Raw genomic sequence first — 23,943 nt, forward strand, 5'->3', positions numbered from 1 at the left:
AGAAAGCAAAACTTTGGGGATTTAAGTGACAGGAACAGAGGGCAAAGAGAGATAGCAGGCTAACGTAGCACTTGCTGTCTGACATGCTGTTTATTTATGCTGTATACCTCAGCTCAATGAGTCATGCCTTTAAACAAGAGCAAAACAGAACTGACAAATGACACATGTGAGGTTCCCTCCAGAGTTATTTTTTCCAGTAAATAGCCAGCAAAACTGTCTGAGAAGCTGACAGCTCTTTCCAAGCACACTAAGAACACTTGAGAGGATGAGCAGCTACTTGAAGCTGGGAAAAACTAATGTGGCTCAGGAGCAGGTGAAACACGGAACCACTTTCTCCTGAAACATTTCTTAGGTATCTGGTTGCCTGTGGTGTTTCAGGCTTTCAGCTTGTGTCTATAAGAATCTTTGCAGTGAACCATATTAAAATGGAAAAGAGTCCCAGTCTAGGGCTCTGTGAGATCTTGAGAGATGGCAAGTAAAAATGTATTCAGTTTTCTGCAGTGCTCTTCTGTAGAAGCTTCACGTGATGAGGCAGGATAATCTCTGGAGTTAGCAGAATTTTATAAAGTTAAGAAAAGACAGGCCCTTCTCAAATGAACTCTTGATATCTGACAGATGGTTCTCTGAAGGTCTCTTAATTTTATCAAGCATTAAATGTCAAGTGTCTGATGGCCGTGGTACTTATTTTGCCTCTGAATTAAAAAAAAATCCATAATAACATCTTCTGGAAAAGAAACTCTTTGTTTTTACATGGAAATGATAAGAAAAAGACCTCAGTGATGCTCTTCTGCAAAGGCAAAAAAGATATGAATAAATAATGAGGACGGATTTAAAGCAACAGGAAGCAATCATGTTTTCATACCCAAATTTCCTTTCCTTTAGCATTCATACTTAATTGGTTGGGAAAGAGCAGCTGAGCTGCACTGAATGATAACTTTTGTGATAGGCTGATTTGCAGGGAAGCCAAGTCTATAGGACCAATTCATAACAGTTCACTTGGACAGCTATCAAAAAACTCCATTACCAATTCATCAGTCAGTGATTTTCCTCATCCAGTGGATTTTATTCTGTACAATGTTGGTGCTTAATTAGCAATTCTAAAAATTCTAGGTTGTGTTTAAAAAATTGTATTTTTTCAAATGTTATTTTAGCTAGAAAATGTATTTAGGCAAAAGCTGGACTACAGGCTTTTTATTTGAAAGAAGTAACTTGAAAATTCTTTTGTGCACTGAAATAGCTTGACCGTCATAAACTTGAGGATGTGGAAGACAGAGAAATGAGAAAATAATACTTTTTTCCTGAACATGGATAAAGTTCAGCTGTCATTTAAAATCAGTAGTAAATGAAAATGCCATTTCCATGTCCAGTAAGCACTTCCTGCTCCCTCTCTCCTCTATCCCATGTTTCTTCATCTGTGTCCTACCAGCACAAGGTCAAGCAGGTTCCTGTCATTTGTGAATGTAACTCATAAACGGATCCTTGGGCACAGGACTTGGGTTTCCAGACAGGAAGTCAGCTGGAGCCTGCACCAGGGAGAAGATTCCTGCAGTCGTCCTGCTCTTCCTTCTGTCTTGCTTCAGCCTCATTTCATCTGGTTACTGTGTCTTCCTGCTGTGCTTTTCCATTTCACAGCAATGTCCCCAGCTCAGCCGTCACCCATGTCACGGCTCTTGCTCCATTTCTCCTGCCAGGGCTCAGACTCAAGCAGCAGCTGATGTCAGGTGGGCTCTGGGTAGTGACACAGAAGGGACACTTCACAGCTGGACTTAGCTGTGCCTTAAAAGCTTTTCTTTTTTACATTGCATGACTCGCGTAGGCTTGGGATGATTTTTACTTTTCCTTCGTCGAGGTAGGGCAATTTCCAAAGCTTGTCAAGTGTTGTCAGCCTAGAACCTGAAGTTAGCAATGAACAAAAAACCCTGAACCATAGAGATTTGGCTTCTTGCTGGAGCTGAGAATGACAAGGTGTGATGTTTATTAACGACCATCTCTAGTTTTTGGTCTGGGTCAAAGAATTTTTTTTTTTCTTTCGTGGCATTTAATATTTCAACATAATGGACTTAAGAATGAGCTGGAAAACTAACCACTATTTGGCTTCCCAGAATTGTGGGTTTAATATTTTATGCTGTAGTCAGCTTGAAAAGAGAAAACATAACCAGGAAAATTAATTTAGGTTTGGGATTTTTTTTTTTGTTTGTATTTAGAAACAGCCATGTTCACTTCACCAGCTTCTGTCACTCAGTGTTGTTCTTAGAATCTTATTCTCTCTCGCTTTTGCATTTCCAAGCTGAAGAGTTTTGGACATGGGAAAATTTGGTCCCATTAACTATCCTTCTCCACACCTTTTCCATCTTGGCTCGATTGTCTTTAAACTGAGAGTGATCAGAACTGTATTTCACATTCAACATCTTGGTATTGCATAGGCTGATGCATTGGTAAGGTTTTGTCGAAAGATTCAACTTTTCCTGACTCTTAAACTAAAATGATTGCACACATGTTTGTCCCAGATGAGTTTCCGAGCTTGCCATGATGGGATATGGGCATGGTGTTAGGAAAAGGAGGAGTTCTTTAGATGAGATCCCTGTTCTTCCATGCCAAGGTGGACACTGTCCAGTGGCACACACTTTATCTTAGGCAAGGGCTGATGGAAAGAAGAGCAAACCTATGCAATGAATTTCTCATAGTGGGGGAGTTGGAGTCTAGTGGAAAAAGTATTGGTCTAATGCCCAAGTGCCAAGCCAGGTTTTGTTTGTGGAATAACCTTTAGGAAATCATCTGTTTCAAACCTCAGCATCCCCCTTAACAGCATTTGTCAAGCATTTGAATGTCAGTAGATGACAGAGTCTGCGGCTGCCAGGTTGCATTCCAGAGGCATCATGAGCACTGGCCATTAACTGTTGTCATTATCCTGTCCTTTCTAACGTAAGGAAGAGTTCCTTGTTAAAACTGGTCCTTGTTCACTGATGTTACACCTGGGACTGCAGCCAGGAGTTTGTTCCGGATAGGAGAGAAATGGGAAAGCTCACAGCTTAGGAAAACGTTTCTAGGAATTTCTTGAGGAGGAGTTATGCACTTACCTCATCTGATGCACTTACCCCTCAAACACAAAAGCTTGTCCAAGGCTTATTTGTCCAAACAAATCAGTTGTTCTGGAAAACTCCTTGGTCTACTAGGGAAACATGGATTAGGTTCTTAATACACAAGTGGTTTAACTTTTGAGGATTTGGAAAACCTCTAACTTGTGTGCTGGCATAAGACTTTCTGATTTACAGGATTTTTTTGCCAAATGTCTTTGCCTATTTCAACTAAATAATTTGTTTATGCAGTAAATGACTGGAACCATTCATGGAGCCATGGTCAAAACATTCCTTGAAAAAACATGGAGTTCTCTGTCATTGATTCTTTAATAGGCTGAAAATTTTCTGAACTCTTTTTTCCATGTAAAATTATCTAGAAGTTCATGGTGAGCTGTGTACAATATAACAACAGCTATGAAATATTAAATGGCAAAGATTTGATTCATGGCTCTATTTTCTTGTCTCTGTTACATTCAGGAGAAAACTCCTCAGATTTCCTGGTGTTGACTTTGTAAACCACTCACATTCATACAAAACAAAGACCACAGTGGCCTTGAATACATTTCTGTGAAATGAAAAATGCTTATTGATACTGACACTGCTTAAAGATCAGATTGTTCCATTGCACTTCAGTTAATTTAAAATTCTCAAGATTTTTTACACAATTTAATCCTTAAAGCTTTTTCTTACTTCCTTGACTTTTTTCCCATCTTTGGAACACTCTGAAGGAGTTGCTACCTATGAAAATAACTCTTCTTTTATGGACAGTTTAGATACCTAAAAAAGCTTCCTGTTGTTTAATATCATCTCAGTGCATAAAATTGTCCAAAATTCTGGTCCTTGGAGATTGGATCCACCTAGGAGAGCTTTTTGTTGTTTCAGCCTTAGACTGAAATTATGTCATGGACAATGAAAATCCTACATGTCTTTTTCTAGTTGATTGTGACATTTGCTTATTCAATACTTGAATATTTTTAATTCTTTTAAAACCAGATTCACTTTTAACCTGTTATTCTAAAGCCATGTGTAGTCCAGTGCTGCAGTGGTGCTTGAAGGGGGAGATAAACTCTTATTTTGTGCACAGGGAACTGTGAGAGTGAGATCCCATCTCTTCCCACTCCTGTTCTTTCCCCTGGGTCTTCCACTTGCCAATGTTTTTGCCAGCCCAGTGACTACCTCGTTAATCTGAGGTGACTGTGACAAATTGTACCTCTTCCTACTGTTAACCTTATGTGGCCTTGTGTGATACTTGATTCATGGATATGTGCTAACTGAAAATAAATTATCTAACCTGTCCCCCAAGTCATCACCATCATTTTTAGCCAAGTGGAAAACAAACCCTTCAAACAAACAAACCCCAAACCCTTCAAAGCACAAAAGTCAATTGCTTCTGTAGGCTGTTGATCCTGACGTTTTTAATATGCTTCCAGTTAAATGTCCTAAAATAATTTATTTCTAGTTACATCTTGGAATCTGCCTGTACTTTGAAATCTGTGTTTTAGCACATAGATCCCCTTCTTTAAATTTTATTTTTGAGGACAGCATGTGGTAACAGCAATACAAACAGCAGAAATGTGCTAGCACAAACCTCTCGCTGTGTAGCACATGATAGCACCCTGTCTAGCTGACGTTATGCAAAACATTAGAAAGGAAGAAGAATGATTTAATATTCTAATTGAAAGAAAGAAATTGCTCATTCACAGCAAGCTGATCTAATTTAGAATAATAAGGGTTATATGAAATGAATCACGTCTAACTAAACCATTGTGCAATAGCAAGGTCACCAGTCACAACAGTATTAAAGAATGCCTAGATGATACCCGGCCTACAGGCCAAGAGCCTCATTAGCCCTCACACGAGCCCCACGGTGCTGGGCCTGGGCTTCATCCTTCAATACCACGTGGATTGTTTGAAGTAGAGTGGTGCACGGGGTATTTCATGAACTGATTTTTGTCTTAATCCTTTCTGAAATATTGTGATTATCTTTTAATTAGGAAAGTGCTGCAAATCAGACCAAACATGCGGGGGGTAGAATGTTCTTGGATGTAATAAAACCCTCTGGAGTTCAGAGGGAGAAATTCAGCTGCTGCTCAAGTCATGGCAAAGCAGCAAATTCCCAGATCATAAAGGGTAGGAGTAGCATTTCCTGAGAGTCTCCTAAGTGGTGGTGCCTTTCAGTGGGACTAGTACTTGTTAAGCCATCAGATGGTTTTTGAACGTCTTTTGTAGAAGTGGGATTGTTTTAATTACCTTCCTGGAGAAAGTGCAGATTAATCACAGTAGGAAGACTCTTATGTGAAAACAAGTCTGAGAGCCTAATTCTGATTTCATCAAAAAGGAAAAGAAATATTTTATCTCCCTGTGGGCCACCTTCATTTCACTCTACTCTGAAAGCCCTTTTGTGGAAGGGAATTATGAGGCCAAACAATACTACCAAATTTTGCTCATACTTTAATGTTGATCTTCCCTAGTTATTTCTATTGCAGTCTGTATTTCCACGGTTTCTTATGCTATTCATCAGCTTTTTCCCCAGGTAATTTCTCAGCAACACTCTCTTGCATTTGAAGTGGTTATTTTTCCTTGATAAATCCATTGTAATTTGTAAAAGGATTTTTAAAGGGTTGCAAGTACTAAACTAAAAAGCGTTACATGAAAGTGAATATGTCACCTTCTTTTTACCTGCTACTGCTGGCATTTGGTCCAACGGGAATTGTGATTTTTAAGTGTTTATTTAAGACGAGGATACCAAGGGAGTCAGTCAATTGCTTTGCTCCAGGGTGTGGCACATGCAGCCTTTAAAGCTTGTCAAATGTCAGAACATGCATTAACTGCTTACCAGTATCTTCTCAGAAAGCAAAAGCCATTCTTGGAGATGCAGCAGCTATAAAGCACAAAATCCACTATCCTAAAGCAAAATATTTGTTGTTGCCATGAAATTGCCAGCAGGGAACTGTCCTGAACTCTGCTGCAAGCCATTTTTGGTGAGCTTTTCAGGAGATTATTGGTCAATCAGTGTCTTCACTTATTCAGAAGGTAGGATTCTGGTGTCTTGCTTACAGAAGTTTAATGAGCTCATTTTAGCTTTTAAAGTACATTTTCTCTCAGGGATTTCCTCTTTCATTTATATTCACCGAATACATGACATATAGAACTGCAGCATTATATTCTTTAGAATAGAACCTTCTCCGAGGTGTATTTGATATGTGAAAATGAGAGACTGAAATTCTGTCACACAGTCATCACAGGTGAAAACAGCTTGAATCTCTACTTGATAACATGAAAAATTAATGATTATAAATAGAAACACTCAAATTACTGAGAGCATGACAGTATGATAATCTTCATATCACAGTATTTTAATAATAATACACCAGGCCACGACTTAAATTTTAAATGCTAATAACAATTCTCATAAGTGCTTTTTTTTCCAAAATGGAGCACCTTCCTTTTTCAATCTTTTTAACACCATGTTCTGCATGTTCCTGTGGAGGCTTAGATCCAAAGACTTCCCTCAATTTTGAGTTGACATCTACAAATGAATCAGGTTTTTTGTGATAAGTAGGTCTTTACTTGAGAAGCAAAAGATTCAGGTCACTGCAGTAACAGACATTTAACACCATATTTTGTAAATGGCAAAGCTGGGTACTAGCATCAGTCGAAAGGAAGAAAATGAGAATTGGACTAGCAGAAAATGAAGTTACTGTTATATTTTATTTCTTGAATGAAAATGTGGAAATGACTGTGTCTGCTCTTAGATGGGGAATTAATTCTGGTGCAAGATAAATAGAATGCTAACAGTTAAAAGCTGTGCCAGGCAATTGGCCTTTTACAATTAGGTAAGGCTTTGTGTGACAGTCAACCGAAGTCTTAAAAATTACTACAAAAACAGTTACTTAAGGTGGCAGAACAAGCAAGGGGTTCTCAGACTTCCCAATATCTTTGGAGCTGAAAGATTCTGGATGAAAGAAAAGAGTTGCACTTGCAAACTTTTCTCTGTAAGTGCAAATGAGATTTATAGGAGGTTTAGAACCGATTTTTGGGTACAAGTCTTCTGGAAATCATTGAAAGAAAAGAAAATTACGTGAGGGCTGCAAGGAGTGAAGATATTTGCATCCTGATGCTGTTGCCATTGTCTCCTGATGCTCTGAGAACTACAGAAATAGATTTTTGGCTGGCCAGGCAGAACACTGCTTGTTCTGGGACTTGTGACTATCCCTAACAAATGGGACTGGGCCAGGGTTTAGACTTGGTATTAAATCACAAGATATGGAAATTTAATTTAATATCTAGGCAAACTGTTGATAAGTGGTGGCAAAAAACAGCTGGTTTTCTGTGTATGTGAATAAAAGAGAATACCAATTGGAATTGTCTATGGAAATGGAAAAAATTCATGAATTGAGGATGGATGAACTGCTGCTCAGCACCAGGAAGGAACTTAAAAACCCAATCAATATATGGCTTAGCGTTTTGGTACTTGCACATCATCACTAGCTAATTTTTAAAAATTAAACTCACTCTTCAAAAGAACCCCAAAACTTCACAAGTTAAATATTTTATATAACATAATTTTATTTTTTAAGTCGTGGAATTTTTGATAACTTTTTTATTTCATTTGCATGAGGAACGGAAACAGGGGAGAAAAGGAAGGAAATTAAAAAAGCAAGTATATTAAATTATTTCCTTTGGGTATTGTGCTTGCTGCAGCTTATTTTTGATTCTACAAGTTCACTAAATACTGGCAGGAAGAGTCAAAGTGTCTGAAAGAATAAGTCCTAGTCCAGCACAGACTTTGTTAAAAAAAGTATTCATTTGCAGTAGGAAGAAAACCCAAGGAAGGAGCCCAAGGGAAGGTTGTCAGAAGGTGGGGTAAGAATAAGTGGAGGTAAGTGTCACATGCACCAGGAACTATGAGAAATGTGCTTCTTTGGAGGGAAGGGAACAATTTCTCAAGGTGATTATAAAAGCCTCTTGCTCAATGGACCAATGCTGTGCCAGCTGTACAGTTTGGGATAGAAACTGTAAATCAAATAATGTCAGAACAGCCTGTGCAACAAAGTCTTGGCTTGGGTGAGTAAGAGCCTGCAGTGGGCTGGGTGGCTGCTTTTTCTCTGAGACATCAAGGTAGTCTCTGTGTTAATTCTTCACTGGTGTCACAGGGGCAGGGTCCCACGGGCAATTATTGGAGTACCTGCAGCCTGGTGAGGTTAAACAAAGACCAGTTCGTGCATGCAGTTCTTGGTCATTTAATTGCTGTATCAAGTACGACCAGCAGGCTCTGTGGGGCTGTGAGGTTTGTGTCCTCCACCATGCCATGCACGCTCTGTGCATTAATATCACTGATGGAAGGGGCTGGGTAATAAAGCTCAGTGAGGATCCCTAAATCCAGAGGTGCAGATGCACGAGGCTTCACAAGAATAAAGATTAGCAGTCAGGAATATTTATCAGCACAGCCCCACAGTGGGAGAAAAAACATTAGCACTTAAACCAATGTTAACAAAAGCTAAGTTAACAAAATTTATTTTCTGTTCAGCCACTCCAACATATTTTGCAACTGTGTGCTACTCTGCTTTAGGGATTGATGCTTCTCTTCATAAATATTATTTTGTGGAAGCTGCCTGTCTCCACAAATGATGGAAAGTAAAGCATGCACGAAGATGAGACAATAGGCAAAATTAAGTATACACTGATAAGACCATCTTTGAGCTGTATCCTTAGATACCAAGTAAGAATCTAGTCCAATTAGTGTCGAGTTTTCTGTTTTCCAAGATAATTTACAGTTTAGCCAAGTGTATAAAAGCATGTAAATCTAAAGTTGAAGTTTTGGCCTCAGTGCTTTCTCCAAACATATATTCTCAACAACAGCAATGCTTTATCTAAATTTATGTTTCAGAGGCTGCCTTGACAATTTTAAGAGCCACTCTATTTCTACAGACTTAGTCTAAAATTACTGAATGATGATGGTAAGCTGTTCCATTGCTTTAAAGAATCATCCTAAAACCTGTGGTACTGATCTGGATTAGAGGGGAGTTCATGCCCAATGTATCTACCAAAGGATCCAAGGCCAGGAAGGTTTACTAATCATTAGTTGCATTAGTTTCAAAGTTGGTAACGTGGATCTGAATTGTCTCTTCCAAAGTGTTTTGAGTTGTCAAAGGAAAGAAAGAGGAGGAGGAAAGGGATTCTTTGTTGGTTTTGCCATCTCTTTTGCCTGAACTAGACAGTATGAGTAGAGATTTGGAAGGGGAAAAAATGTGTTTTAAAATTTCTGGTTTAGGATTATACAGTAAGTATGTGCTTTGTCAGTGTTCCAAATGTCTCCTGTTCACAGTTTATACAAACTTGATGCTCGGTTGTCAAAATTTAGCAAAACTATGAAGGCACATCGGTTTTTGTTGTCACCCCTTTTTTCACAGCTGCCAGACATGGATCTCTGTGTGCTGTTAGAAGGGTTACAGAGTGCAAGTACAGCTTCTTTCCTCTCTGTAGGAGAAAAGGTTACTCACTGACTGACAGGATTTCCCAGTCTGCAAAAAATCCAGTCTCTTTTGAATGAGAAGGAAGTATCATGCAGATAAACCACGTAGGCAAAAAAGCAAAATAGCATAAGGTGGCACAAAGCCATGAGTGGTTTTTGACAAGAGTGCAATGTGGTAGGACACACATTTCACAGCTTGCTGTGCTTATCAACCTGTCAGTTTGTGACCAAAGAATACACAATCCTTCTGAAGCCAAAGGAGAATTACCCAAGATTTGATCTCTGTTCAAGTTGCAATTTTTTTTCCACTGGGATTCTAGACAGAGAAATAAAATATATCTAGCCACTTAATTAGTAGAATTAGTAGGAGGCTTATTTTTTTCAGTTAAGAATATTGAGAAATGCATTATTTCCATATAATCAATTATTTACTATAAGATTTTGGGCTTTTTCAAACCCTGTTTTATATTTGTAAATGCATCAGTTTAATAAATAATTCTCAACAGAATAGAACAATGCCTTGTAATTTATTATGTAAAAGCTACTAAAAATTTAGGCCAGAGATGAATTTGTTATTGCCAAGATGATGTAAGGGCATGACCCATGTCCTGTCGATGCAAATATCAGAACTCCATAGACTTGGATGGTACCAGAAGTGAATTTGGAGGTTGCTGATAATAACCGGGAAAAATCATCCTTAAAATCTGAAAGCAGTCATGCAGGACAAAGCAAGGCATGTATGTTTGTACATATTTTGGTGAGCAAGGCTGCAGAGAAGTTGCTCATATCGTTGAATTCAGAATGCCAATTACAGAAAAACCCCTTTTTTTTCACAAAGCCGTTTTATACCTTTTTTGGTTAAGATAAAAAGTTTTTCCAGTTGTGGTTAAAACACGTTTGCATGATTTCACTCTGTGGGGAGTCAGGGCAGCCTCACGTGGCTCTTTGTGGCTGCAGGAAGCAGCAGGAGCTGGAGCAGTGGGGTGCAGGATATGGCAGAACACGAGTTCTCTGAAGAGTAAACATTTTTCATTACCTGCCAATTATTTGTAGCCCAGGGAAGCAGAGAAGTCATTTCAGTAATTTCAACAGGTTTGAGATGAGGTCACCTGTTGTAACTCAACCCTTTTAACTCCAAATACAATTTCATCCCAGTCAAGGAGCTGGGAAATACAGTTACTAGTGATTTGCCCTACAACCTGTATGATGTCTCTGCTCTTATTGTTTCAGCTGAGAGGATGGATAATGCTCAAAGAAAATTATAGTTTCTGTAAATCCTACATTTATCTTCTGCACGTAGGTAAGTATTGACAAGAAAAATTATCTGTAAAATGATCTGCATTGTGCCTCTCTTTGTATGCAAAAAGCCCAGCTAAATCTGCACTAGATGCAATGGCACCCTTCCATTGCCTACAGCTTCAAGATTTGTTTATATTCTGTGGAATAACCATTGTTATTGCAGTACCATATAACCATTGTTGATGTTGTTCATTTTTAATGCTGTTTGATTACTTGTAATGAGCAATCATAATAATAAAATAAGGATATATGAAAAAACAAATGTCCATGCTAACCATAAACCCAGACTATATCTGCAGTATTTAGGTGAGAGCTTATTCCCATTTATTTGTTCCTGATACACTTGGATGCTTTTTTCAATGAACAACAAAACACAGCAGTCCACGATGACAGACTGGCCTCCAGGTTTGGCCCTTTATCAATAATAGGAATGAAATCTGCTGAAAACACGTCTGGCTTGTTTGTTAATAGAAGAGCTCCTAAATAAAGTTTCTGTTACCAGCACCAAGTGGAGGGGAAGAGGAAAAAGAGGAACAGGAAAGGATGTGTGAACAGAGGACACGAATGTGGCTTCAGGCTGTACCTGGTGTACTTAATGGATAGTTCAAGGGAAGGTGCTGGGAAAATTGATCTCCCAAGAAGTCTGTCTGTGTGATACTGAGCATAAGCTCAGCAGGATCATTATAGGAATAAAAGACCAAGCTTTTCTAGCCAACAAGGCAGGCCTAAGGGAATGCAAAAGGGGCTGTCAGTATCTAAGTGAGTCTAATGAGCATTTGCCTTCCAGAACAAGCCTTAGGAAGCCTGTTAAAGAGGGAGCCTGATGATATTGTTCTCAGGTGGGAAACTGCACCAAAGACATGTGCCGTCTCCTCTCACCATGGGATAATAAAGACAGTCTTTGCCATGGACCTACACCCCTTAAGAGAAGGTTGTCAGCACTTGGAGGACTGGAGCAGCACAGGTTAGTGCAGGCATTGGAATTTCTCTCCATTGATTTCTGCTTAACAGATTTTTTTTTTTTCCAAAAATGACACAAAATATCTTTGGTCTCGTTGAGCGTATTTATTTTGCTGAAAATGAATTGGTGGTGAGCTCTCTTCCAATTTTCCTTGGCAAGCAAGAAACTCTATAAAAAGACAGCTTTTGCTAGACTTTTCTTCATTCTTTTCTAGAGTTCCCTTGTACAGGTAAAGTTATGTACAATTTTGCAGCATTCTCCCTGGTGATGTGGTTTCCCTATGAAACATCGATCTCTGTGGGGGTGGGAATTGTTGCCAGGAACAGCTTCCATATTGTTTTTGTATAGTTTTTGGTGATTTCTTATGTGACTGATTAAAGCAAGTCATTGCTATTCAACGTAATATTGTACAAAGGGGATATTACCTGTGTTAGTAAGAAAGCCGTGCTGGGAAATTTAAATTAGGCTGGAAGAGAAATAAATGCATATTTTCAACTCGGTCCCTCTGTTAGACCTTAACTGTCATTATTATCCATGTTTAAACTGTAGAAGCATTTTTTTGCAGCCAGTTAGCTGAGTGCACCTTGGCGGCCTCCATGACCTTACCTGAGTAGCCTTACCAGGTTGTGTGGGATGGAATTTGGTCTCATCTCCTCCGGCAGGAGTGCTTGTACTGCTGGGAAAGGGGTCTTCAGGAGCCTCCTGTCCTCTCGGTGAAGTTTTGAAAACTGCTTTTCTCTTTGAGCTTTGGGGAGGGCCTGCAGTGGTGTTGGCACAAAGGGGCAGATAAAATCCCTGTGCTAAAATCGTTTGGGCTGGGCATGAGCCAGCAGCAGCCTGACCTGCCGTGGGTGGCATGAGCCTCCCCTCACACCATGTTCTTCACAGCATCATCCTTCCTTTCCCTCCCAGCCTGATCCCAACGTGAGGATAGGTTGGTTCGGGAGTTTCAGCACCTACCTTGGGCATTTCGAGCCTGGGCTGGGGAGACATCGGTGAGGGGTTCCCAGCGCTGTGAGGGACAATTGTCAAGAAGTCCCGGCGCTTTGAGGAGCAGCTCTGAGGGACTCCCAGAGCTGTGAGGGGCCGTGAGAGAGCAGCGGCGCTCTAAGGGGGCTCCCAGCCCTGTGAGGGGCTGGGAGAGCAGCGGCGCTTTGAGGGGTTCCCAGCCCTCTGAGGGGCTGTGAGAGAGCAGCGGCGCTCTGAGGGGGCTCCCAGAGGTGTGAGGGGTTGTGAGAGAGCAGCGGCGCTTTGAGGGGTTCCCAGCGTTGTGAGGGGCTCTGTGAGAGAGCAGCGGCGCTGTGAGGGGGCTCCCAGAGATGTGAGGGGCTGAGGGAGCAGCGGCGCTCTGAGGGGGCTCCCAGCGCTCTGAGGGGCTACGATCTGAGGGGGTCCCCGCGCGCTCCCCCCCCACAGCGGCCACCTCGCGCCCGTCCCGCTCCACAGCGCCGGGGCCGGGGCGGGCGCGCGCCCGGCGCTCATTGGCTGCCGCCCCCCCCCGCCCGCCGCGGCCGCGGGCGGCGTCGCCGCTCCAAGTTTGTGCTCTCCCTTCTCCGCCGCCGCCCGCGGGCTGCTCCCAGCCCTGTGCTCTCCCTTCTCCGCCGCCGCCCCGCGGGCTGCTCCCAGCCCTGTGCTCTCCCTTCTCCGCCGCCGCCCCGTGGGCTGCTCCCAGCCCTGTGCTCTCCCTTCTCCGCCGCCGCACCGCGCGGTCCGGCCGGGCCGAGCGCCGGAGGGGCAGTGGTCCTGCCATGGCGGGGCGCGGGCGGCGGCGCTGAGGTGGCTGAAGGGGGGTGTCAGTCCCCGAGCGAGCGCCATGCGGTCCCTGAACATCACCCCGGAGCAGTTCGCGCAGCTCCTGCGGGACAACAACGTGACGCGGGAGCAGTTCATTGCTCTCTACGGGCTGCAGCCGCTGGTGTACATCCCGGAGTTGCCGGGGCGCACTAAGGTCGCCTTCGTCCTCATCTGCGTTCTCATCTTCGCCCTGGCGCTCTTCGGTAACTGCCTGGTGCTCTACGTGGTGACCCGCAGCAAAGCCATGAGGACCGTCACCAACATCTTCATCTGCTCCCTGGCGCTCAGCGACCTCTTCATCGCCTTCTTCTGCGTGCCCTTCACCATGCTGCAGAACATCTCCTCCAACTGGCTCGGCGGTGGGTGCCGGTGCCGGGCCGGGCTGCGGGGAGGACGGGGAGGGACAGCGCCGTCTCTGGGGGAGCCTCGGTGCCCTCCGTGAGGGATGCCCTGTCCATCCCTCCCTCAGGTTGTGTTCAAATAACCCAGTGCGCTTTCCTGCTTGTATTCCTTAAAAGTTGCGGTGTGCGTGTGCGAAGCGGTTCTTTGTGTGGAGCTGGCCAGGAAGCCTTGCAGTACTACTTTCTCTTTTTTTTTTTTTTTTTTTTTTTTTTTTCCCCGCTAAGTAATGAAATCTGTCTGGCAAGTGAGATATCAGTCTTTATACAGCTTAAGTTCCTCTGACAGCTATCAGCTCGTAGATAGACCCCCTTAACCTTCTGTGAGGAAAAAGAATGTCCTTGGAGGAAGAGGTAACTGAGACAACATGTAGGATTTATGCTGAAATAATGCATCCTTTTAACATTTCTATAATTCTTTTTTTTATTGAGAGTTATGTTGTATTCCTGTTGATGTGAAAAGCCTTTTGGCAAAGCTTCCTTGATGCCTAGAAAGAAGCATTTTTTTTTACCTTTGCTATGCATCCCAGTTCCAAAGTAGTAAAGAGCAAGCAGAGAAAGATGCAGTAGAACTGTATATGGTATTTATCTTCTTTATTTTTTTCTTCTTAAAACAGTGTTTGACAATTCTAAGTGGAAAAATAAAACAGGTGATTTTGCAGCAAGTAACAGACAACATCTTGTATGACCACAAATTGAAATATTTTTTTGACTATTTCAGAATGATCAGGAAAGATGTTGATCAAGTGACACATTTATGTTTCAGTTTCCAAGGCTTACTGTGTTTCTGTTATTTGGAGACAGTGAAGGTTATTTGTCAGAACATGGAGATTTAATTCCAGAACTTCCCAGACGAGAATGCTGGGTGGGAATGGACAGGTTGGAGGAGACTTTGGAGCACATGTGAGAAATGGGCTTTATTATAGAAACTTCTGTGAGAAGTGGTGAATCAAAGCTCCTGGGACTACTGATAGTAAGGACAACTGTGCTATTTTCTTAGGAGCTGTTTGGGGGAAGATAACCTTTGTGATTTTTCTCTCTCCTAAGGAAGGTTCAGATCTGCCCAAACATCTGATCAGAATGAACTGAAGCCTCTGTGTGGGGTGAATTACAGGAGATGGGCCATGGGCATGTGGAACAGTATGGGGAAAATATGTATGTCTTTATTTACCCTCTGTTTCTGAGAGTGCCAAACAAAAATCTAGAATCTAAAAGGTCTAGCACAGTTAAAACAAATTTATTCAGATATTCAGTATTTAGGTAGCTGAAGTACCCTGTTCTCTGGGGATTACTGTATTTTTTTGCCTGCCCTCTTTGCCCTGCTGGAGCATTTTTAGTACAAGAGAATCCTTAGGTCTTTTTATCTGGTAGAATCATTAGCTTCAACTGACACAGTGTTGGGAGGACATAATAAGTGATATAATCTGATGGGTGTTTAACTCTTTACTCTGGGAGATGGGGGGTGTGAAGTAAAATTGAGGAAAACAAATAGGTGAGCTGATGGTATCCCAAGGGTGTCTGATTCCTGATGCTTACACGGTGAAGCATGAGTGGTGATTACAATTGTAGTGTAAATCAGAGCCTGCCAGTCCTGGAGGAGTCTTTTCTTTTCTAGCTTAAGTGATTTAATATGCCTTTTGCCTTTCATTTTGGAGTCTGAAAAAATCTTAATCTCATCCACTGTAATGCAACATCACCGAGTAGTGCAAGATCCAACTCTGTTATAAAAAGATGATTTGACCTGCAATATATCTTTGGTGGACAGAGTGGTGCATCCTGAGACACCTGATGCTAGAAATTTATTGGGGATTCTGAGCCTTTAGTCACTTTATATCTTGATTTATTTGCACCACTAAAACAAGCATCTATACTAGGTGGTGTGAGCTGAGATGTGTATGTTTTGTATTTGTCTTTAATTTAGAACTGGTTCTTTATTTCCATGCTTGTATATGTGTTTGTGTTTCTTCCCTTTCAGAAACCCACAGAAGAATGGGAGAGGGGAGGAGAGAACTGCAAACACTCTAATGCAAACAAAAGAACAGCCATGGTTTCAGAGTAGCTGAAGCAGTGACTTTTTCCACAGTATTTTCACTTACACACTCTTAACTTCACCTGCAGTTCAAAATCTGTGTGCCTCACTTTGATGATGAAGCAGCATTAACACAGACCCTCTAACTCTCTATGGGTAGCAGCTGGAAGCAGCACCATATTAACTAAAAATATATTTGAATTGGTCCTGCTTTTGATTCTCTGATCTCTTTAAGAATCTGTGTAGCTGTGTGAGTGTAATAGTGGCAATACATGATTTAATTTCCAAATTTAAACTTTGCATCTGAAGTGGCTGTCATTTCTAAGGGAGCTTTGAATGAAAATCCAGCATGCTCATCTCTGTAATGCAGAAGAAAATGAAGACTGTGGCTTTGTTGTAAATGATCCCTGGGATGGTATTTATTGATAAGAAGGATGAAATGGGAGCTGAGGTGGGAGTAAATGGATGCATACAGCAATATGGTGTGTCCTGGTGCAAGCTGAAGCAGCTGAGGACTTGCTGTCGTGTAGTCGTAGGTGGGAGGCAGCAGTAGTGGTGCTGTCATACTGATAACAGCACTATTAAAGGTAAATGTGGGCTTTTGTCTCTGGGTCAGATATTACAACAGTTGCTTTGTTTCCTGACATTGCTTAGTTAGCTGAGCGTTGTCTTTACAGAGCTGCCTGGGGCGATGGGGAGATTAATTTAATGTTGTGTAATGTAACAGTCCTGGCGAAAGATAAGGGCACGATTTGAGCTTACAATAACAGCCAGCACCGTGCTACATTGTTGTGCGTTTTGCATCTTATCAGCTGGAATGTGTATTCTCAAGACGGGTGTCAGAGGGTGACTTTGCCTGTCACTTGGAGGGCAGTGAGTCACCTGAGACACTCCTGAATCCTGCGGTGCCCTCGTGTCTCTCTTGTGGCCTCCAGCTGCCACTCAAGAGAGGGGTGGGTCTTCCGTGTTTCTGTCAGGTCTGGTGCCTCTTGATGTGACAGTTTGCTCTTGTCTAAAGGCTTGGAGAAAAACTGGCACCTTCTACCCAGCTGAGTCTTTAACAATTATTTGTTACTCAGCAAATGTCTTGTGTCGAGCAGTGTGTACCTTAGAGCTGCCGTGTGTGAGAGCACACAAACATTCCTCGCTGAGGGATGAGAACCAAATCTTGTATCTCTGTCAAGAGCTGATGTAAAACAGTGCCTTGCCCAGGAATGCAGCACCCATGGGGGTATCAGCTGTGTGATGGTGACTGATGTGTATTGCCCCAAGTTAAAAATGTGAGAAAAATCAACTTGTTTGCTTCAAGTGAGGTGGAGAGAGCTCATTAGAAGCTGTGATAGAAATTCTAGTGCGAGGGCTTCATCAATAGCATTTTACCAGAGAAAGGAGCAATTTAACTTTGATCAGAGAATGGTTTCAGGCTTTTACTTTTGTTACCCTGATAAAAGAAAAAGTGATATTTGAAATTACTAAATCACAGTTCCAGGCACAATGTCTGATAATGAAGGCATAAAACACTGTTTAAGGGAATGCCATTTATATTTGCAGTCTTGAATATGTTATTACTGGGAAAACTATTCACTGTTTGAATACTGTATGCAGTTTTTAGCAAGCAGTGCATAAAGAATACTTTTAGCCTCTTGAAAAAGAGAAGCAATTAGTTATTTTCAAATTATTTTCTTTCCCAGTTGAAAGTGGTCAGTATTAGATGCTGCAGTGCTGTCTTGACTGATGATCAGTTGGAAGTGTTCCCTAAAAGACTAACACCGTGGAAATTTAAACATTTGGATACATATTAAGAATTAATTAAAGTGTTATCATTATTTAAATTATTCTGAAGAGAATATTGAATTATTCTGAGAGATTATTCTGCCACAGTGCAGAAATTAACAGTTCCAGTGATTTTGAGGTGATCCCAGCACTTCAGCTTTTAACCCAGCTCTGGGAAAACTTAGGGAGTGAGATTTCAATAATCTTAACTGAACCTCACTGAAGTGGACTTTGGTTCTTTGTGGCTTTTTGTTAGTGATATTATCTTCAAACCATGTTCCAAACAGTCTCATTTTTACCAGTTGGATTATAATAAAGATTTAAGCTGGTATATTCCTTTAAAGTTTTCTGTTACTCTGTGTTAAGTCTGAACACAAGAGTGAAAATTCACGAAATGGTTTTAATGTATGTGTTTGACACAGCTGGTTTTTTGCCTGTCTCAGTCTTATTTTAATTTCACTGTATTTACTATGATGTAGTAGCATAATTAATTTTTTTTCCTCAAAACTTTCCATGTGTTTCTTATAGTAAAATTTGGCACTGTTTTCTCAGTTTCTCCATAAGAGACTTTGAACTAACAGATATTTGAGAATGGGGTTGTATCAATTTCTTCTTGCTGCAGGTGAACCTTGTTCTACACAAATGGACTAAATATAAAGTGAAATGTGTATGCATTATTCTGAAATAATTACCTTATTTAACAGTTAATTTCGTTTTCCATGTGTAAAGGCCTGTTAATGCTTGTAGTTCGAAATCATAAGTTATATAATTTAAAGTATTGAAAAACCTGGAGAAAATATCTAGTAATTATTGAAACAGTTGGGAATAGCTGTTGCATATTTATAAATAAAACAATGGGTTTGAAAACTAAGAAGAGTCTTGATGTGAAAAACGTTCACAATTCTGCCAAGTACAAGGACTCCTGCAATCTCAGCATTAAATCCCATTCTAACCCCGTGAGGATGGTGGAGCTGGATCTCAGGTGTGTTGGTGTCAGAATTCCATTGAAGTTGATGGCTCTTCACTTGGCCCTGACATTCTAAATAATTTATTTCTTTCCCTTTTTCCCCCGAGCCAATCTGCTTTAAATACTTCTGTGAAGGAGAATCGACTTCCTTGCCCAGCAGTCTCTAAATCTCGATGGAGGTTTGAATTCCAAGGCAACTTGAGGGTCTTGTGATTTCAGAAAATGGGGCAGCATTTGTGTAGTGAATGACAATTCAGGGCAAGCACAAGAACCCTGATATTAAGATATTATGTTATTAATAGAAGTTATACCCAGAGATCCCATGCATGGTGGCACCAGTAGCTTCCAGGAAGTCCAAGTTTTGTTCTGTTTTTACTTTTGGTACATAGATGCTTTTTGAGTAGCTTTTACCTACTGGTCATTTGAAAATATTGTGGTGTTTCTTGCTTATAAAAAGTTCTTGTGGCTTTTGCTGTGGCCTCCAAGTCCCCAAAGTGTGTATTGTGTGCCTCTGAGCAGGTGTTTCTATTCCAGCCAACTGTGTCTAGTGGAAAATATCCTTTTTCTTCCCATTTCTGGAAGTGCTAATGACACTCCTCGTCCAGCTCAGTAGGCTCAATCTGCAGGCATTATGTAGATTTTTGTTTTTAGCTACTTTTATATAGCTTAAGTGCTTACTTTCTGTGTGTCTGTCTTCAAAAAGATGAAATACAGTTTTTTTGCAGCCTTTTCCCCTGAGAGTTCAGCTCAAGGCATAGTGAATAGTAGTCTCTGCTTTTTGACAGTGTGGTTACTGGGAAGAAAATGAAAACACATCTGTAAAAAAATTAATGGGCATCTGGGAATTTGGGAGTTCTCTCCCAAATTTGGAATATACAATTTGAGGTGTTCTCTTTGTTCTTTGAATTGTTGGGCACCAGCTGGAAATTGTACCAGACCGATGGTGAAAGTCTGTGTCTCATTTTGTTACCTGAGTAACAGTGTTCCTTCTTTGCTTCCTAAGAATACCCTGGGATGCTGGGATTTCAGTGGAGGAGTTGTGCATTACAGGGAAATCCCTGTAAGGCAGGTGTATTTTATGTGGACTTAAATTAAGTCTGGCTTTTTTCAAACTGTAAGAAATAGCCTATGATGAAAGTTTGGTGGTTTTTTTCAGTTTTCTTTTGTGTTTGCTTGTTTTTGGTTTTCCCCCAGCCTCAGCACTCAGACTTGAACTGATTTCTTTAGTGCAACAGGAACTTAAACATTTCATTAACAAGTTTTGCTTTTCTGTTTTTTTGTAACAGGAGGCCCTTATAACTTAGTGAAGCAAAAATTTAAAACCAGCTCTCTGGTCACATTCACCACTTGCCATGTGCAGAATAGGCAGAATTTGAGCTTGCTTTTGGTTTTATCTCTCAGCAGAAGTTTAAGCCCACTGGGTGAAGGATGTGAATTTGATAGAGTGGGTCTGGTGCAATATGTGCAGCACATTCTGTACTGGGTGTAGTGAGAAACTGATGAGATGCTGAGTTAGTACAATATTGGCTGTGTTTCATGAGGTGTTTCCTTAGGCATTACTGAAGTCAAGGAAGAAGCAGGGAGAATTTTATTTTATAAATTGCAGTTGATACAAGATGTGAGGATGTCTTGTCTTGCTCTTCCTGATGCCCTGGAAAAACACATACCAGGTGAAAACCAGATATGCAGCCCTCTGCATCCTCAGCCATGCAGTTCCTAGTGAGTTCCATGCTAAGATTTCCTTCAAGGAACTTGAAATTGGGCTGAATGATGTGTTTTTATTCTGGTTTAAGCCAGATCTGTGTGCACACCTATCATGTTGCTGGTGTTGAATATGTGCTTGAAAGGTGCTTGATTTCCACCCATTGCTGCTTGTCCTCTCCTTCCCTTTGTGAAGCCACAGAAAAAGAGATTTTGGGCAACTAGAATTGGTAAGACCAGTAGCAGACCAGTTCCTTCTTGTAAGCTGGAGTGGCTTTTAGCCTGGCCTAGCAAGCAGAAGTTTCCCTGTTCCTTGTTCCCTTCATGGAAGGTAGGCTTAAGTTTTCAGAGTTTTCTGTTTGTTTTCTATTTTCTATGCTGTTACTGCTTAAGATGTCTGTAGCATCTTAAAGCTTGACTGAAAATTGGATCAGATACTTCTTAGGCTGTTCTGAGTTTATGGATTATATCTGAGTAAGGTTTAAACAATGGTCTAGTAAGGAAAATAACCCTGACTGTTGCTGAAGTGAATAGCTGATACTAAACTGTAAGAGTGTGAGGGAACTGTAGAAATATGGGCAGAGAAAATTATCTCAGGGTCAGAAAAGGGGTAAGTGAGAAATAGATTGGGAAGGGCATTTTTACAGAATGATTTATACCACTTTCTAAGATTGCCTAGGACTTGAGAATGAGTAGTGGAGAATGACTAATGTGCTAAGAATTGAATGTGGACTTTGGAAAGCTGTGGCAGCAATAAAACTTGAAGTTGCATAAACACAATAGGAATCTACAACTTAGAAAATGTAGGCAGGAAAATGCATTTGGTTTGGACAGTGGCACTAACAGAATTTGGTAATCAGCAGAGAGGGAGACTTGGAGACCAGAAGGGTGATGAAGAGGTTGAATTTTTCCTCTTATGCCTCCTCCTCTATATATCTTACTTGACAGGATGATGCATTAAATGCTGAAGTGTACAGATAGAGTGATGTCTAAATGAGCTTAATGAAAGTGTTTGCAACAGTGGAAAAGGTAAACTTTTAAACAGGTAACACTCAGACCTTCATAAACTGGAGAGTAATCTGTCAAAATGAAAAAAATAATAAATGTCTCTGTAACCTGACATGTTTGAAAACAGATGATGGAAGACTTGGCCAAAAGTGAAATAGGAGAAAGTGTCAGACTGGTAACAGAGCAAGTGAATATGTCCTTAGAAATCTTGGCTTTGCAGATGTGTACAATAAAGAATGGCTATGGAAAGCTGCATTTGACAAATGGCTTAAATAGGTGATGAAGCAGTTGAGATGCTACAACAAATCTAAGAATCATGGTTTGTTATTTCTAGCAGTGGAGTCTAGTGTTAGTAGCTGTTGCATGCCTTACTTTCTGATTATTGCAGGTGCCTTCGCTTGCAAGATGGTGCCATTTGTTCAGTCCACTGCCATCGTAACTGAGATTCTTACCATGACCTGCATTGCTGTGGAGAGACACCAGGGAATTGTGCATCCACTAAAAATGAAGTGGCAGTACACCAATAAAAGAGCTTTCACCATGCTTGGTAAGATTTTAAGCATTTCCAGTAATTGTGTGAGAAATAATCTTCAGTGTGGATGGCATGGCCGTCCACAGGCAGAACAGAAAGCACTGATTTGACCAGTGATTCAGAGGCAGAGTTAATTGACCTTTATAAAATAGTTCAAGGATAGTGCCTACAAGTACAGTATTTAGCAGTCAAAACTCTCACAAGGGACTTAGCATCTGAAGTAAAAACTGTACTTAATAAAGATAATCCTTTAGCAGCCATTTCTTGTTTTTCTTTTCAAGAAAAGTTCAAAATGTACAAGCGCTGCTTAAGCAACGTCACAGGGAAATGGTTCTTCCATTGTTGCACAAAGAGATTTATTTAATGCTCCTTATGCAGATGAAGTGGCTTTTCCTGTGCAATATCAATAAATGGAGGTAGTTTGAGAGACAGAAAGCTGATGTCAAAAGAGCACGCTCTTATTGATTTGTTGATTGATGTATGCCTCATAGAAAACTTTGTTCTCGGCTACAATTTTCTGCCTTGCCTGACTTTTCAAAGCTGTTAAACTGTTCATACCAAATCCTGCTTGTTGGACAAAGTATTAAAAAATCTATTTGTTTGCAGGCATAGTCTGGTTGCTGGCTCTTATTGTTGGGTCACCCATGTGGTACGTGCAGCGGCTTGAGGTAGGTTAGGTCAAATGGGATTTGCTTATTAAACTCAGTCCTTGCTGGATCTTCCTGTACCTTTTAGTGAAATTAAATCAACTCCTGTGAAATTAGAAGGGGATAAGGGAGGTGGAGCTTTGATTCTGTGTGCCAGTCTGGGAAAGGCTAAGGATTAGAACTTGCATGCATTGGAAGGAGGAGTACCAACAGGGACTAGTCGTTCCTACTCTCCCTAATTGCATCAAAGAACAGTAATTACATCTGTGACTTCCCCTGTGGCTTTCTTGTGGTTTATAGGTACACTGGCACACAGCAATAGAGGGCTTAGGTTGCTGTTTCAGGATGACATAGTGTTCCCCAAGATCTGGAAGAACTGTGCTTAGTTTAAAATTAATTATCTGCTCATTATAGTGGATGAGTTAGCACGCATGTTTTGAGGTTAAGTAGGAGGCTTGGCAGAATCTGCTGCTTGTGAGTCTGAATGCTAATAATTGTATTTTTTTTAAGTGACTAACGTGAGGTTTCTATACATCCTTGTTTACTTATGAAATGTGTAGCCAAGGTCTCCTTTGAAGTGCAAATCACAGCATCTCCCAGCCTCTCTTTGTCAATTTGGATCGAGCCCAACCCTTGATGTGGAAAAGTGCTTGAAAGAATTTTATCACTTCAAAAAATGTGTTGAATTTTGGTTGTTCCGTTAAGAGCAGGGAATATCTGAATGTGCTTGGGTTTTACACTTGGGATAAACACCTCAGTGACTCATCTTCTTTGCATTTGTTACAGGTTAAATATGACTTTCTATATGAAAAAGTGCATGTTTGTTGCTTGGAAGAATGGGCCAGTCCCATTTATCAGAAGATCTATACAACCTTTATTCTTGTTATACTCTTCCTTCTTCCACTGATGCTGATGCTTTTTTTGTACACTAAAATTGGCTATGAACTCTGGATTAAGAAACGAGTGGGAGACGCTTCAGTTCTTCAAACCATTCATGGCAGTGAAATGTCTAAAATATCAAGGTTTGTAAGAAAAATACACTTGCAACTTTGACTTCTAGAAAGCTTTTTTCCTGATTTCTTTCTTCCTCTTGAATAGAGTTGAAAACACCTTGCAAGACGTGCTGATGTCGTGCTGCAAAATGCTCTGCTGTCCCAAAAAAAGAGAAATAAAGTGCTAGATTTATATGATGATGCATTTTTTTTTGTTTCCAAGGGAATTGTATAGTTATGAGCATTCCTTGAGGGTTTTGTTTGCATCTGCAGCCATCAGGGCACAGTCA

At 40.9% G+C, this 23,943-nt stretch overlaps 1 protein-coding gene across 7 annotated transcripts in view; it reads left to right on the top strand.

Moving 5' to 3' along the window:
- QRFPR (pyroglutamylated RFamide peptide receptor) overlaps nt 1–23,943 on the top strand; it is a 66,619-nt gene that overhangs the window by 39,363 nt on the left and 3,313 nt on the right. For 4 of the 7 annotated variants that reach the window (XM_088164211.1, XM_088164210.1, XM_088164208.1 and 1 more), the window contains 5 exons: nt 10,783–10,852; nt 11,639–11,815; nt 21,871–22,029; nt 22,621–22,682; nt 23,448–23,683. In XM_088164211.1, the coding sequence (XP_088020337.1) occupies nt 10,783–10,852; nt 11,639–11,815; nt 21,871–22,029; nt 22,621–22,682; nt 23,448–23,683 (704 nt within the window). Of the gene's footprint in view, nt 1–10,782; nt 10,853–11,638; nt 11,816–13,367; nt 13,966–21,870; nt 22,030–22,620; nt 22,683–23,447; nt 23,684–23,943 lie in introns of those variants that run through there. The other 3 variants (XM_088164213.1, XM_014886624.2, XM_088164212.1) reach the window with 3 other exon arrangements.

This window comes from Sturnus vulgaris, chromosome 4 (genome assembly GCF_052056855.1).
Source record: "Sturnus vulgaris isolate bStuVul1 chromosome 4, bStuVul1.hap1, whole genome shotgun sequence".
Classification (NCBI taxonomy): domain Eukaryota; kingdom Metazoa; phylum Chordata; class Aves; order Passeriformes; family Sturnidae; genus Sturnus; species Sturnus vulgaris.